This window comes from Quercus lobata, chromosome 2 (assembly GCF_001633185.2).
Source record: "Quercus lobata isolate SW786 chromosome 2, ValleyOak3.0 Primary Assembly, whole genome shotgun sequence".
Lineage (NCBI taxonomy): Eukaryota > Viridiplantae > Streptophyta > Magnoliopsida > Fagales > Fagaceae > Quercus > Quercus lobata.
Window position 1 is genome coordinate 68399899 of NC_044905.1, and position 15116 is coordinate 68415014.

At 44.6% G+C, this 15116-nt stretch overlaps 2 protein-coding genes across 2 annotated transcripts; both read left to right on the top strand.

Moving 5' to 3' along the window:
* Window positions 1-5843: 5843 nt before the first annotated feature.
* LOC115969124 lies at window positions 5844-6908 on the top strand. The gene has a single exon (XM_031088699.1). It carries the CDS (start codon window positions 5844-5846, stop codon window positions 6906-6908), a length of 1065 nt encoding a protein of 354 aa, XP_030944559.1.
* A 48-nt stretch (window positions 6909-6956) lies between these two features.
* LOC115969136 lies at window positions 6957-10327 on the top strand. Its single transcript, XM_031088708.1, has 4 exons — window positions 6957-7219; window positions 7835-9464; window positions 9609-10226; window positions 10316-10327. The coding sequence occupies exons 1-4, from the start codon at window positions 6957-6959 to the stop codon at window positions 10325-10327; spliced, it is 2523 nt and encodes an 840-aa protein (XP_030944568.1).
* The last annotated feature ends 4789 nt before the right edge of the window (window positions 10328-15116 follow it).

The window sequence follows — 15116 nt, forward strand, 5'->3', positions numbered from 1 at the left end:
TTATGATGTTATTCATTGATATATGTCTTTATTTTGTGTTTTGTGAAATCAAGAATTTATTTTATTTACTTGTATTCTTTTCCACACATGCGTTTATGCATTTTGTTTAGTGTTTCAGGAAAGATACAGGTTGATTCAATTAAGCTGCTGTCTACACTTGCAACTGATGGATAGCAGTTATGATTGGATTTGTTAGAATGAGCATTTTATTGTAAAGGGCTGTTCTTTGTAAACTTTGAGCTTTTAAGTTGTGTTTTGTCACAGATTGCCAAAGGGGGAGTTTGTTAGGTTCTAGATACTTAGGAACTAATGTATTAGAACTCTAATTTGTATTGTTGGCAAACCATTATCAAAATAAGTTGTTTAGTCTTATTTAGACTTGCTCAAAGTTGTGTAGTTTATGTAAAGTTGGAATCGAGCTGTTGCAGAAGTTAGAGTGCAATTTGGCCTGGCTCGATCGATCAAAAATAGGGCAGATTGCATTTTTCTGTAGTATTCCAACTCAGCCCTAATTGATTTAAAACATATAGGGTTTTATGTTTTGCCTTAGGTATAAAAGGCAAACCCTAGCCACGTTTTAGAGGTTGCTCTTGTTATTGTTTTGCTGTTTTATGTGAATCTCTTGTGAGATCTTAGAGGAGCTTTCCTTTACACAAAACTTAGGGTTATCAAGAAGGAGATTGATTCAAAAGCTTGATGATCATTCAGTTGCAGCCATAAGAGCTTAAAGATACACAAGCGGTGGTGCTTGTATTTGCTGGAGAATCCAAGAAAGAAGGAGTCTGTGGATTCGGAGCTTACACGTGGTCGTGTCAATAAGTTTTACTGGTGAGTAGCAATAAGATGTTAGTGGTCTAAGTCTTATTGTATGAACTTCGATTCTTTCATATAATGGATTCAGGTTTACCTTGAGGATAACTAGGTTAAATCCTCCCCAGGTTTTTACCGTGTGGTTTCTTGGGTCATCATATTGTGTTGTTCTTTATATTCCACACTTTACATAATATGATTGTTTAATTGTGTTAACCTAGATTGCATAATTTACCTAAGTTAATCACTTGGCTAAATAACTAGCTTAATCTGATTAGGTTTAAAGGGTCTAAAAACTTAACAGCTACATTAATTTTTTTTAACTTTAATGTGCAGAGTTCAAGTTCCCAGCCATCAAATTTGGTTCATTCCTTGTCAATATTACCATTGGCAATAACCCTTCCTCAATCCACAAATGGAAGTATGGTAGAAAGGATTTAGTCCCATTATGGTTATTTTAAATTATATCCTAAAGTCACTTGCTTTGTCTCTCTTTTGACATAATGTTTACAAAGCTCTCGAGAGAGTACTAACTCATTAATGCTAGTTATTCATTAGCAACTGGCCTAATTATAGGTCCAAAAACAATTTTCCATGCCAAAACAATCATCAAGCTTTTGTATGAGTAACAGATCCAACCAATTGTTTTTTCTTTTAGGTTTGCATTATTAGTTTACTATGTTCGTATTTTTTTTTTTTTTAAATTCCCTATCAATGTTATAATTTATAATTTATAATTTCTAGTGATTTCTACGTGCTTGCTGTAGTTCTATGTGTATATATATGGTTAAATTAGAGGAAATTAGTTAAGTTTGTACCCATGGAATGTAAATTGAGGAATAAAATGTCTTGGTGCCTGATTTTGATGCACAGGGTTATGTGTCATTGGCGGTTGTAAGATGTGACATTAAGGCTATTTTATTTTTTATTGTAGAAATTGTGTAATGTGGGAAGTAGATTAGGTATATTTTGCCAATTTCAAAGAATCATCCTAAAGGAGTAGGAACTCACTTTCCATTTTGTAGGAATGCATATTTTGGCAATGAATGTATGCCCTTGTGGTGACAGATATAATTGAAGTCATCAAATTCCATTTTATTGTGTTTAATTTCCAAAAACCAAACCATTCTTGGACCTAAAAATTTGAACAATCTTCATTTCGTCACATTATTGCTGTTATTTTTCAATAAATTTCCTTCAGGTTGGTATCTTAAAAAAAAAAAAAAAAGTTTGCAACGTTATAGTTCTGTCAACTTTAGGATCCCAATAATGATCTGTCTTCCCACAGATATGTGTGTGTGTATATATATATAATTATATATTCTCAAGCTTTGTGTTTAAGTTTCCCCAACTTTTGGTAGGTAGTTTGACAGTAAATTGTGCATTAGTCGTTGAAGTTTTGATTCAAAGTTGAATAACTTGGGTTTTGCTTTGTGAAGGATCTTCTTTGTCATCATATTCCTGGTGATAACCAATTGATTTGTTAATATGTTCTTTGGTTTAAACTTGGAGTGTGTATAATCTTAACATTGATCTATACATATTAGATTTTTAAATATATTTTATTTTACTTTTGATTTTGGAAATGCATAGGAGATATTTGTGAAATTATCTGTCAGAAACTTTAAAGTGATGTTAAGCTATTTTATATGCATGTTATGCAATCTTGAAGGTGATTCGTCAGATTGAGAAATGCACCAAATTGCAGGAGGTCTCTAAAGTTTACTATGCTCCTATTGGACCCTTGGAATGGTAAGTTAGGGAAATCTTGTACTGTGCCCTGCCAAAACCTCCTACACCATGTCTAATTAATAACTCTTTTTTTATTCTAATAGGTCAGTTGCAGTTTTGGCCTTAGAGAATGCAAGTATCAGGTTTGGCCCAAGGAAAAAAAATGTTGAAGTATGGACTATGGAATAGACTTGTCATGAGTCATGACTATGACATTATTTTTGCCTTATATTGTTGCTATTGTATAATCAAATCACCGAGCAAGTCGTTGCATCTTTATGTCGTAGTTAATCTTGTCTTGATGAATATATAAAATGTATAATTTTTTTTTTTTAATTTTTTATTTTTTGCAAGTAACATATTGTGAATGAGTTCTATATACATGAATCACTAGAACTTGATTCTGTACTCGAGTCTTAAAGGCTTGAGTTCCTTAAGCAATCTCGAGTCTTTAAGACACATACTCAAAATGCTAGTTTACAAATATGCTTCAAAAACATGCCAACTAAAAAAATTGTTTCAAAAATCATGTTAAATGGAAAAAAAATTGTACATCAAAACATGCAGAGTTATTTGATGTAGTTTTATAAGATGATACGGATGCAAAAGAAGTGTCATTGAAACCATCACTAGTGAAAAATTATTATTCCCAACAATTTTGTTTAAGATGGTATAATCTTAGTGCTTAACAAACATGTATCTATTTGAACATTGAAATTTCTTTTTGTGCAGTGCAAGTCTGATTGGAGATTGGCAAATTTAGTGGTTGTGAACATGGGATTTAATGTTGGCTTCAAAAAAATTTCATTTATTACATTAAATATTAGGGGTGTCAAAAGTTGTTGACGGAGTTAGTAGAAGTAAGAGTGTGATTTAAAAAAAAAAAAAAAAATTAGTAGAAGTAAATAATCAAACTTTTATTAGATATTTTAAAAAATTTATTAATAGTGTTAATTGAAAGATAATTTTTAATTAATTGAAAAGTTTAGTATTGATGTTTCATTTAAAGCTAACTATCTTAGCAATTTCATTTAGCCTTAAAAAAAAAAAACAAGAAGAAGAAAGGGAAACCATCAATGTAACATTGAACTTTTACATAAAATTATTTTGAAATTATGAGCTCACACTAAACTTATTGAAAATCGTACATGCTAGATAGCTTTTTTAGATAACTTATCATCTTTTAAGTTTCAATTAGTATACAAAAAGTACAACTTATTCTGATAATTTTAGAGAGTTTTGGGGGTAATTTTGGTTGTTTTCAAGTTTTAGGGGAGTATTTTTTTGTCATTTTTTAAGTTTTGAGGGTATTTCGGTCATTTTTATGGTTTTAGGGTTTTAGGGGTATTTTGTGGCATTGATAAGTCTTCAATAATGAAAAAATTTCATTGCTATTAGGGCTCTCTCAGACTTAGCTAGTGGAGGCTCTGCTGACTCAAATGAGGTTCACACTTATCATTGTGGTCGATATGCTAAACTCTCAATGACAAAATTATTTTGATAATTTTTTTTTTAAAAAGGACTAGGTTGTTTGTTTTTGATAAAATCGGTCAATTGTGCTTAATTTTTAGCTTTTCTATTGGTAATTTTTGTTGTGGGGGGTAAGGTTCGCTAGTAAGCTGTGGGCCATGGTACCTGTACAAAGCCCAGTCATAACAGGAAGTGAGGACATGGCCAGAGGACTTCCAGCCCAACCCTGTTGGGCCGGGCCGGGCCTGTTTAAGAGGCGTCCGAGGAGGAGTGTCTCCTCGGACACATCAAATGGGAGTCCAACACACACCCTTCACATAGTGGGAAATCGTCCCAAATCGAAGGGAAATGCTGGACGCACAGGGGGGCAACCACAACTGCTGCATTAAATGCAAGGAAGCTACTTTTCCAGCCGCATTAATGTGGAGAGGATAGGAGAACAATATTATCTTGGTCAGTACAACTCACAGAAAAGGAGGATGATGTCCTATGGGACAGGCACTCACGTAGAGGCCCAGATGATCAACAAGTGTAGGGCCATTATCATTTGAAGGATGCTATATAAGAGAAGAAAACCCCCATGATCAGGGGATCGGAAGCTGGAGAGCAAAAAGTAAGGAAAAGGGAAGAGAAAGAGAGAGAAGTTCTGTAAACAAAGCCTAAGTTATTGTTCCATGAACTGTTATCCCAGGAAACTTAATAAAACATCTCCACGTTCAAATGGTTGCATGGCTTACTAACAATTACGTTCATTCTGTCTAGACCTAGTTCTTCGACCCACTCTCTACAAATTCATTATTGAGGGTCTTTTGGGCCAGAATCGCCTGCTTACTGGGCCTGGGCCCCAAAATCCGCTCTTACAATTGGCGCCGTCTGTGGGAAGAATTTGTGTCTCGACAAGTGAACAGTAAGAAATGGAAGGATCAGGCCCGCGCCAAACCGGACGTGCAGATTCTCAACGGCAGGACAATTTTTTAAATGTCGAATGAGGGAACGATCAAGACAACCAACGAGAGGGAAGCGTGAACACCTCTTACACGAGTAAAAGCCGTTCAAAGGGGAAGGATCATGCATCCCATGAGCAAAACGATCGAAAGGCTTTACGAAAAGAGATTGATGACTTGAAGAAAAAGCTGCGCCGAGCATAGCAGAAACGTCCTTTACCCGGCTCGGGCTCCAGCAGTGACGAGGATAATGAATATCGGCGAAGATCAAGAACCCCTCCGAGCGAGACCTTTTCCTACGAGGAAGAGAGGCCTCGTAAACGCAGCCACAAAAGCCCATCTTACCAAGGCCTGGCCAACGATGCCATGAGTAAGGCCCTAGATCACATCTCCCAGTCGCCGTTTACACGTAGAATAGAGAGGGCAGTGCTTCCTCGGCGGTTCCATCAACCAACGTTTGCTATATACAATGGTCGGACCAACCCAGTGGAGCATGTGAGCCAATTCAATCAGAGGATGGCCATCCACACCAGGGATGAGGCGTTAATGTGTAGGATATTCCCATCTAGCTTGGGACCCATGGCAATGAGATGGTTTGATTCCCTCCAGCCGAATTCCATAGATTCCTTTAAACAGCTGATGTAGGCTTTTGGTTCCCGTTTCATCACCAGCACTAGAGTCCCTCGGCCCCTCGATTCCCTCCTATCCTTGTCCATGCGGGAAGGAGAGACGCTGAAAGCCTACTCGGATAGATACTGGGAAATGTATAACGAGATCGAAGGGAAATATGATGACATCGCCATCAGTACGTTCAAAAGGGGCTTGCCGACAGAACACGGCTTAAGAAAGTCCCTCACTGGAAAGCCAGTCACCAGCGTGCGCCAACTCATGGACCGAATTGACAAGTACAAATGGGTCGAGGAGGACCAGCAGATGGGGAAGGGTAAAGCAAAGGTCGTCCCTCAGGAGAGGAGGGACTTCAGGTCGGAACGATTTAACAACAGTAACAGGACGAGAAGGGACTATGTAGAGCAGTCCAGATCTACTGGGGCTCAGGCAGTCCATGCTGTGTTCCGAGAACCTCTTCATAAAATCCTAGAGAAGGTGAAGTATGAGCCTTTCTTTCAGTGGCCGAACAAGATGGCTGGCGACCCTTTGAAGCGTAATCAGAACCTGTATTGCGCATACCATCAGGAGCCCGGTCACACTACCGATGATTGCAGGAACCTGAAGAACTATTTAGACAGGCTCGTCCGAGAAGGGAAGCTGAGACATCTGCTGCATCGCTCTGAAGGATGGCAAGAACCATTAAACAATGAAACCAGACAAAGTACGTTGAGGCCACCCATTGGCACAATTAATGTCATTCTCGCCGCACCTGGAAGGACAGGCTCTGTCCCCTTCAGGGTAATGTCAGTGAGCAGTTTCCCGACTAAGCCAGATGACAGGGAACCCAAGAGGGCTAGAATGAGCGCCACGCCATTAATCGGGTTCACGGAGGAAGACAAACAAGGAACTATCCAACCCCACGATGATGCCTTAGTCGTGACGCTCAGGATAGGAGGTTATGACGTCAAAAGGGTGTTAGTTGATCAAGGCAACGCGGTGGAGATAATGTACCCTGATTTGTATAAGGGATTGAACTTGAAGCAGGAAGACCTGTTGCCATACGATTCCCCCCTGGTTAGCTTTGAAGGAAAGGTCGTCATCCCGAGAGGCATGATTAGGTTGCCTGTGCAAACAGACTCAGAGGTGGTAGAAGTGAACTTCATTGTCGTAGATGCATACTCCCCTTACACAGCCATCGTGGCCCGGCCATGGCTACATACCTTAGGGGCTGTGTCGTCAACCTTGCACCAAAAGGTGAAATATCCGTCAGGAGGTCAGATCAAAGAGATAATAGGGAACCAGGGAGTAGCTAGGCAATGCATGGTGTCGGCAATCTTACGGTAGCAGGATCGCATAACTTCCATGTCGACCGAGAGCGGCTTATAGCAATTAATGACTACGGTCCCAACTGCGGGCAGTGGAGGACCAGCCATGGAGGTGAACTGTGAGGAGTTGGAGAAAGTACTTGTCGGATCTGACCCTGAGAGGTTTTTTCAAATTGGCTTGAAATTGCCGCCCCAAGAGAAGTCAGCACTGACTGCCTTCCTCCGACAGAATTTAGACGTGTTTGCTTGGGACCCCTATGAGGCCCCCGGGGTCGACCCAGATTTCATCTGCCACCGCCTTAATGTGAACCCGGCCATAACACCTAAGAGGCAAGCTCCTCGACGACCGTCGAAAGAACATACCGACGCCGTGATAGAAGAGGTCACAAGATTGAAGAAAGCAGGGGCTATCAAAGAGGTCTTCTATCTCGAGTGGTTAGCCAACACGGTAGTGGTAAGGAAGAAGAGCGGGAAATGGCGGGTCTGAGTAGACTTCACCGACCTAAACAAGGCGTGCCCAAAGGATCCCTTCCCTATGCCCCGGATAGACCGGTTGGTAGATTCGACTGTCGGACATCCTAGAATGAGTTTTCTAGACGCTTTTCAAGGCTACCACCAGATACCCTTGGCCGCCGAAGACCAGGAGAAGACTGCTTTTGTCACCCCAGTCGGGAATTATCATTATAAAGTGATGCCCTTCGGCCTAAAAAATGCCAGGTCAACCTACCAAAGAATGATGACCAGGATGTTTGAACAGCAGATGGGCAAAAACATTGAAGTGTACATAGATGACATGGTGGTTAAAAGTAAGCTGGCTCCCAACCATATTGATGATCTCGGCAACGTTTTTCAAATACTAAGAAAGTACAAACTACGGCTAAACGTGACCAAATGTTCATTTGGAGTGGGATCTGGAAAGTTCTTGGGCTATATGGTGACTCACAGAGGCATTGAGGCTAACCCTGACCAAATAAGAGCTATCCATAACTTGCAGCCTCCTCGAAACCCTAAGGAAGTCCAGAAGCTTACTGGTATGATAACAGCTTTAAACCGTTTCATCTCGCGCTCAGCAGATAGATGTAGGCCATTTTTTCTCCTATTGCACAAGTGGAAAGGATTTGAGTGGAATGAGCAATGCGCTATAGCTTTCCAACAGCTAAAGGAATACCTCGCCCAACAGCCGATTATGTCCAGCCCCGAGGCCGACGAGGTTTTGTTTGCCTACATAGCTATGGCCCCGCATGCAGTAAGCTTGGTGCTAATCCAAGAAGACAATGGCACACAGCGACCAGTCTATTACGTTAGCAAATCCCTGCAGGAGGCAGAAACCCATTACCTCCCCCTCGAAAAGGCTATCTTGGCCATCGTACAGGCCACAAGAAAGCTGCCCCACTACTTTCAAGTACACACTGTTGTGGTGTTAACTCAACTCCCCTTAAAATCCATCCTGCGCAGCGCCGATTACACGAGTAGAATTGCAAAATGGGGAACGATTTTGGGCGCCTTTGACATTAGATACATGCCTCGCACCGCTGTAAAGGGTCAGGTCCTTGCCGACCTAGTGGCAGAATTTGCGGAGCCCGCAGCAGAAGGAAAGGAAGTGTCGGTCTTACTGGGGGCTGATGAGCGGGTGAGCAGCACAGTTTCCCCACGTGGACTCACTTGTTGGAAAGCATACATTGATGGCGCATCGAGCCAAAGGGGCTCAGGGTTAGGACTTGTCCTGCTCTCACCCGAAGGGATAACCATAGAGAAATCCTTGAGACTCGATTTTTCAGCCACGAATAACGAAGCCGAGTATGAGGCGCTATTGGAGGGAATGGGAATGATCCGAAAAATGGGGGGGAAATCCGTAGACATGTTCTCGGATTCAAGACTTATTGTGGGGCAGGTAAACGGAGACATGGAGGCAAAGGATGAAAGAATGCAAGAGTATCTAGTTCGGGTTAAGCACTTGCAGACCCAATTTCATCACTTCCGCTTGACGCACGTACCCAGAAGTGGGAACACTCATGCTGATTCTCTTGCGACGTTGGCTACCTCCTCGGCTCAACCCCTACCTCGGGTCATATTGGTAGAAGAGATCCCCTGTCCACTAACAGAGAAGGCTAATGGGATTGGAATACATAACATCAGGGCAGGACTGAGCTGGATGGACCCTATCGTTCTGTACTTAAAGCATGACACCTTACCAGATGATAAGGTGGAGGCCGGCAAAATCAGGAGAAAAACTACCCGATTCTGGTTGTCGGAGGACTCCAAGCTTTACAGACGCTCGTTGTCAGGGCCGTATTTGCTGTGTGTGCACCCAGAGGCTGCAGAACTCATCCTAGAAGAGTTACACGAAGGAATCTACGGAAGTCACACGGGGGGTAGGTCTTTGTCTCACAGAGCCTTAACTCTGGGTTATTGGTGGCCGAGCATGCATAAGGAAGCCCTGGATTATGTGAAGAAGTGCGACCAATGCCAGATATTCGCTCCGAGCATACACCAGCCTGGCGGAGAGCTAAACCCATTGTCCAGTCCCTGGCCATTTGCGCAATGGGGCCTAGATACACTCGGTCCATTCCCCAAGGCAACAGGGAACATAAAATTTCTTCTCGTCGGCACCGACTACTTCACTAAATGGGTGGCGGCAGAGGCGCTGGCAAACATTAGGGACGTCGATGTCAAGAAATTTCTCTGGAAAAATATAGTCACCAGGTTCGGCACCTCGCAGACCTTGGTGTCGGACAACGGGCTCCAGTTTGACAGCAAAGCCTTCAGAAGGTACTGCAGTGAGCTAGGTATAGTTAACCGGTACTCCAAGCCAGCTTACCCCCAGAGTAATGGACAAGCAGAAGCTGTCAACAAGACCATTATAAACGGACTGAAAAAGAGACTAGATGACGCAAAGGGAAGATGGGTAGAGGAGTTGGCCCATGTCTTGTGGACATACCGCACCACGCCTCGTAGGTCCACAGGGGAAACCCCTTTTTCAATGACCTATGGGGCCGAGGCTGTCATTCCACTGGAGGTGAACTTCCCAACCCAGAGGACCACCACCTTCTGCCCCGCTACCAATAACAAGCTTCTGGAAAAGAGCTTGGACCTCATCGACGAAAGAAGGGAGGGCGCGATGGTCCACTTAGCTAACTACCAGCAGAAGCTCAAGCAAGGTTACGACGCCAAAGTGAAGTCCAGACCATTAGCGCATGGGGATCTAGTACTGAGGAAGGTCTTAGGCATTGCGAGGAACCCCGCGTGGGGAAAGCTCGGACCAAATTGGGAGGGACCGTACCGCATCACTTCTGTGGTCGGCATAGGAGCCTACTTTTTGGAAGACTTGGAAAAACATGTAGTGCCACGCCCTTGGAATGTAAACAACCTGAAAAGGTACTGTTATTAATGAAAGATATAATTTCTAAATGCCGTGTTACTGTCCAGTTACTTATGTAAGTGTTAAACAGAACTCAAGTCCTACATGGCTCCTCGGCCACAGACTTGGGGGAAATTAACCGTGAAGCTATTCTCACCAAGAGTTAAACAGAACCCAAGTCCTGCATGGCTTCTCGGCCACAGACTTGGGGGAAATTAACCGCAAAATGGTTCTCACTAAGTGTTAAACAGAACCCAAGTCCTGCATGGCTCCTCGGCCACAGACTTGGGGGAAATTAACCGCGAAGCTATTCTCACCAAGAGTTAAACAGAACCCAAGTCCTGCATGGCTTCTCGGCCACAGACTTGGGGGAAATTAACCGTAAAATGGTTCTCACTAAGTGTTAAACAGAACCCAAGTCCTGCATGGCTCCTCGGCCACAGACTTGGGGGAAATTAACCACGAAGCTATTCTCACCAAGAGTTAAACAGAACCCAAGTCCTGCATGACTTCTCGGCCACAGACTTGGGGGAAATTAACCGCGAAGCTATTCTCACCAAGAGTTAAACAGAACCCAAGTCCTGCATGGCTTCTCGGCCACAGACTTGGGGGAAATTAACCGCAAAATGGTTCTCACTAAGTGTTAAACAGAACCCAAGTCCTGCATGGCTCCTCGGCCACAGACTTGGGGGAAATTAACCGCGATATTATTCTCACCAAGAGTTAAACAGAACTCAAATCCTGTATGGCTTCTCGACCACAGACTTGGGGGAAATTAACCGCAAAATGGTTCTCACGGAGTGTTAAACAGAACCCAAGTCCTGCATGGCTTCTCGGCCACAGACTTGGGGGAAATTAACCGCAAAATGGTTCTCACTAAGTGTTAAACAGAACCCAAGTCCTGCATGGCTCCTCGGCCACAGACTTGGGGGAAATTAACCGCGAAGCCATTCTCACTAAGTGTTAAACAGAACTCAAGTCCTGCATGGCTCCCTAGACCACAGACTTGGGGGAGATTAACAATTAAGCTATTCTTGCCAAATGTTAAACAGAACCCAAGTCCTGCATGGCTCCTCGGCCACAGACTTGGGGGAAATTAACCGCGAAGCCATTCTCACTAAGTGTTAAACAGAACCCAAGTCCTGCATGGCTCCCTGAACCACAGACTTCGGGGAAATTAACAATTAAGCTATTCTTGCCAAGTGTTAAACAGAACCCAAGTTCTGCATGGCTCCTCGGCCACAGACTTGGGGGAAATTAACCACGAAGCCATTCTCACTAAGTGTTAAACAGAACCCAAGTCTTGCATGGCTCCCTAGACCATAGACTTGAGGGAAATTAACAATTAAGCTATTCTTGCCAAGTGTTAAACAGAACCCAAGTCCTGCATGGCTCCTTGGCCACAGACTTGGGGAAAATTAACCGCGGTGCAGTTCTCCCTAAGTGTTAAATAGGGCCCAAATCCTGTTTGGCTCTTCGGACTAGGGACTTGGAGAAAATAAGGTTCGCAGCCAGTGCGCCTAATTATTAACTATCGTTCCATTCACGTATTCATTCACTTACGCTCGGTTATCAATAGTTAGTGATGGAACAGACATCCATTCATGATGAAAAAAAAAAAAAAGAAAAAAGAATGAAAGAAGAAGACAATAGTATTTGAAAGAAAATAACCTTTATCATTAAAATCCAAAAGTAGTTCTGTTTACAAACGCTAGCGAGGCAAAAAAAAACAAAATATAAAAGATGAGACAAATAAATCCTACACTAGTCTCCAAGAGCCCTGAGCAGGAGTGGGCTGACCATCAGCTGCTTGGGTCCCCGGGGCAACCTCCTTGGCCTGTGCGACGATCTCCTTGATGGAAAGGCTGTCCTCGGGTGGCTTGTCCTGCGTGGCCTGCTCATTGCCCCCAGCCTCGAGAATAAAGGAGTCTATTGGAAGAGGCTCTTTGGAGGCATCCTTGTCAGGAATTTCGCGTACATCCTCTGGGAAGAAGATGTTCTCAGCCTTCCTGAGATCAGAATCCGCTGGGACAGCTGCCCGATCCAGGGCTACACCCCAGGACGTGGTGATGTATTCCCTGCAGACAATGGCTACCTCCTCGGCCAGCCTAGCCTCAGTGTCACGAACTCCACGCTCATATGAGGCCGCCACAGCCTTCTCAGCAGCTTCCCTAGCCAAGCGGGCCTCCTCCTTGGTCCTTGCAAGCTCAGCCTTGAGTGTGGAGACCGCCTGCTGCTCCGACGTAAGTTTCTCCTCAGATTGGCGGAGCTTTATGCGCATATCATACTTGAGTGTGGAGACCACCTGCTGCTCCGATGTAAGTTTCTCCTCAGATTGGTGGAGCTTTATTTGCAAGCTCAGCCTTGAGTGTGGAGACCGCCTGCTGCTCCGACGTAAGTTTCTCCTCAGATTGGCGGAGCTTTATGCGCAGATCATTAGCTTGCTTTTCGGCATTCTTAAGGCCGGCCTCCGCGCTCGCATGATCCTTTTTCACCTCCTTTATTTCTTTATCCTGACGATCAAAATCCTGTTTGAGATCGCCAGCAGCCTTCTCGGCGACATAGCGGGACTGAGCCTCCCTATGCAGGTCCTCGCGAGCCTTCTTGGCCCATTCCTCCGCAACAAAAATTTGTTGAGTGACCTGCGCTCGGAAGTAAATAAAAACCCTATTAAAACATGACGATAATAGGGTGCACAATATAAGGACGAGATAGAAGATTCCACTTACCATGGCCATGTCACTCTTTAATGACATGAAAAGTTCTGGCTGATGAGTCTTCCTAAGCCCCTTCATATCACGAGGCAAGAGAAGAGGTTGCTGTAGGGCCTCGGCCAAGTATGATGCCTGCTCTCGTTGGGATTCCCATAGGGTCGCATCCCAGGGGATCGGGGCGCCGTCCAATTCGATCCGCGGCGACCATGTTCGTTGTTCCCTATGAGTGGCTGTCTCATCTCGGGTATCAGAGGACCTAGTCCTCTTCTCTCGGGGCTCTTTCGTCTTCTTGCCCTTCTTCTGAGGCCTGGCCTTCTCACGGCCAATCTCTCCCTCTTCCGTTTCTTCTACCTTCCTTTTTCGCCTTAAGTTAGGCATAGGTTACAGCGCCGCGTCCGACGAGGGGGGAGGAAGAGGAGGAGCAGGAGCCTTAGTGGCAGCTTGTTCCTTCGAGACATCCTTAGAGGACTGCCCTTTGCTCCTGTTGGATAGAAGGCCCCTGAGGCCAGTCCTCGGCTTCAAGTCCATTCCTTCTTCTTCAATTTCTTCGCTGGTATCAACTTGAGCGATGATTAAACCAGTATCAGGAGCCGCTGAAGCACGGTCTAAATTGGCGTCGGAGTTCGAGAGCTCTACTACCCTGACCGATGCCTCTCCTTCCTCGGTAAATTGGAACTGGTCTATTTGTTCCTCTAAGGATGAATGCAAAGAACCAGCCTCCTCCTCCGAGATAACCACTGCGGGAAAGGCACGTTGGGGAGGCAGCTGAATAGGAGGTAAGTCTGTTGAAGCAAGGAACCCAGGAATGGATACGTCAATACGTGCCAAGTTTGGACTGCCAGCCCTTATAGCTTGGCCGGGGTCTACTAAGGATCGAGTGAGGGGAATGTAGTCCAAAATCAAAGGAGCCGACCGTAATTGTCCATCCTCGCTTACTAAAATCTCAGATCTCAGGAGGTAGTTTAGAGCCTGGACGTTGACCAAGCTCAACCGAGGGGATGTTCGCTCCTTGTCTGCAAAGGCCGTTAAAGGGTTCACGTTAGTCCGAGGAGGCGTGCAACCAAACCAACAAGTTCAAAATAAAAAGAAAGAAAGAAAGAAAAAAGGGGGGAAGAGCTCAAAACTAAGGTCCTCCCCATGGAGTCTAGTTCTATGACACCCCACCTGGCGTTCTCGCCCTAGTTGGACAGTGAAGGCCGTCATGCCATGGTCCGGAGACGATCAGATGGTCGTCCTTCAAGCCTTTGCTGGACTTAGGAAGGCAGGATATCAACCTCACTTCGTCAGTCCTGGACTTTAGGTAGTATAAGTCGCCGAGCTTATGGCATTCATAAAGATGAACCACGTCGTGCCATGAAAGGCCGAGGTTCATCTGGTCGTTTAAGGCGTCGGCGCACCCCAGGATCCGGAACAGGTTCGCGGTGCACTGTTGTGGGGCCAATCTATGACCACGTAGGTAGTCCTTAGTTATTCTCCCCATTGGAATCGTCATTCCTCCTTCCACGAAGGCTATCATTGGAATTGCGACTTCCCCCGTTCTCCTCTTGAACAAAATTTCCTCCTGGTGGCAATACTCTAAACCTACCTCCGGTGGAATACGATACTTCGCCCTGAAGCCCGCCATACCGGCCGGAGAATCTACCATTTTTTCAAGCCTACCCATCCCCTCTAATCCTAGACAACGTGAAGGCAGTTTGTCTAATAAAGAGTAACGAAGAAGAAGCGCGCACTTACGGGTAAGAAACTCGACGGAATCTTCAGGAGAACGGCGGCGAAGGTAAGAACGCGCTGAAGGAGAAGGCTCTAAGATGCTCTGAGTACTGGAGTGTTCGTCAAAAGCGAGGAAGGAACGCCTTCAAAACCTTATATACTCAGAGGGAGTTGGACAGACACACTCCCGCCTAGAGCAAATGAAATGTTGTCCACCGTTGATCCGGTCTCCAGCCGTTGGATTGAAAGAACGTAAAACTCCAAAAGCTGCAATTACTTCCCCAGGGTCAATAAATGCCTGCACCATTAATGAGGCACGTGAGGGCACGCCCCCGCACGTGTAAAGCAGGAACCCACAACGAACTGTCCAGTGGGCATCAAAATCCCGCCTTTCCTCCTCGGACCAAGAAGGAAGAGTCAGAATTTTGAGGGGCTATTGTGGGGG

Coding starts and splice junctions, on each gene's coding strand:
- LOC115969136 (XM_031088708.1), top strand. CDS start 6,957: ATGACTACGGTCCCAACTGCGGGCAGTGGAGGACCAGCCATGGAGGTG. Junction 7,220..7,834: donor CCGGCCATAACACCTAAGAG/GCAAGCTCCTCG, acceptor GGTGACTCACAG/AGGCATTGAGGCTAACCCTG. Junction 9,465..9,608: donor CACTCGGTCCATTCCCCAAG/GCAACAGGGAAC, acceptor GGCACCTCGCAG/ACCTTGGTGTCGGACAACGG.
- LOC115969124 (XM_031088699.1), top strand. CDS start 5,844: ATGGACCGAATTGACAAGTACAAATGGGTCGAGGAGGACCAGCAGATG.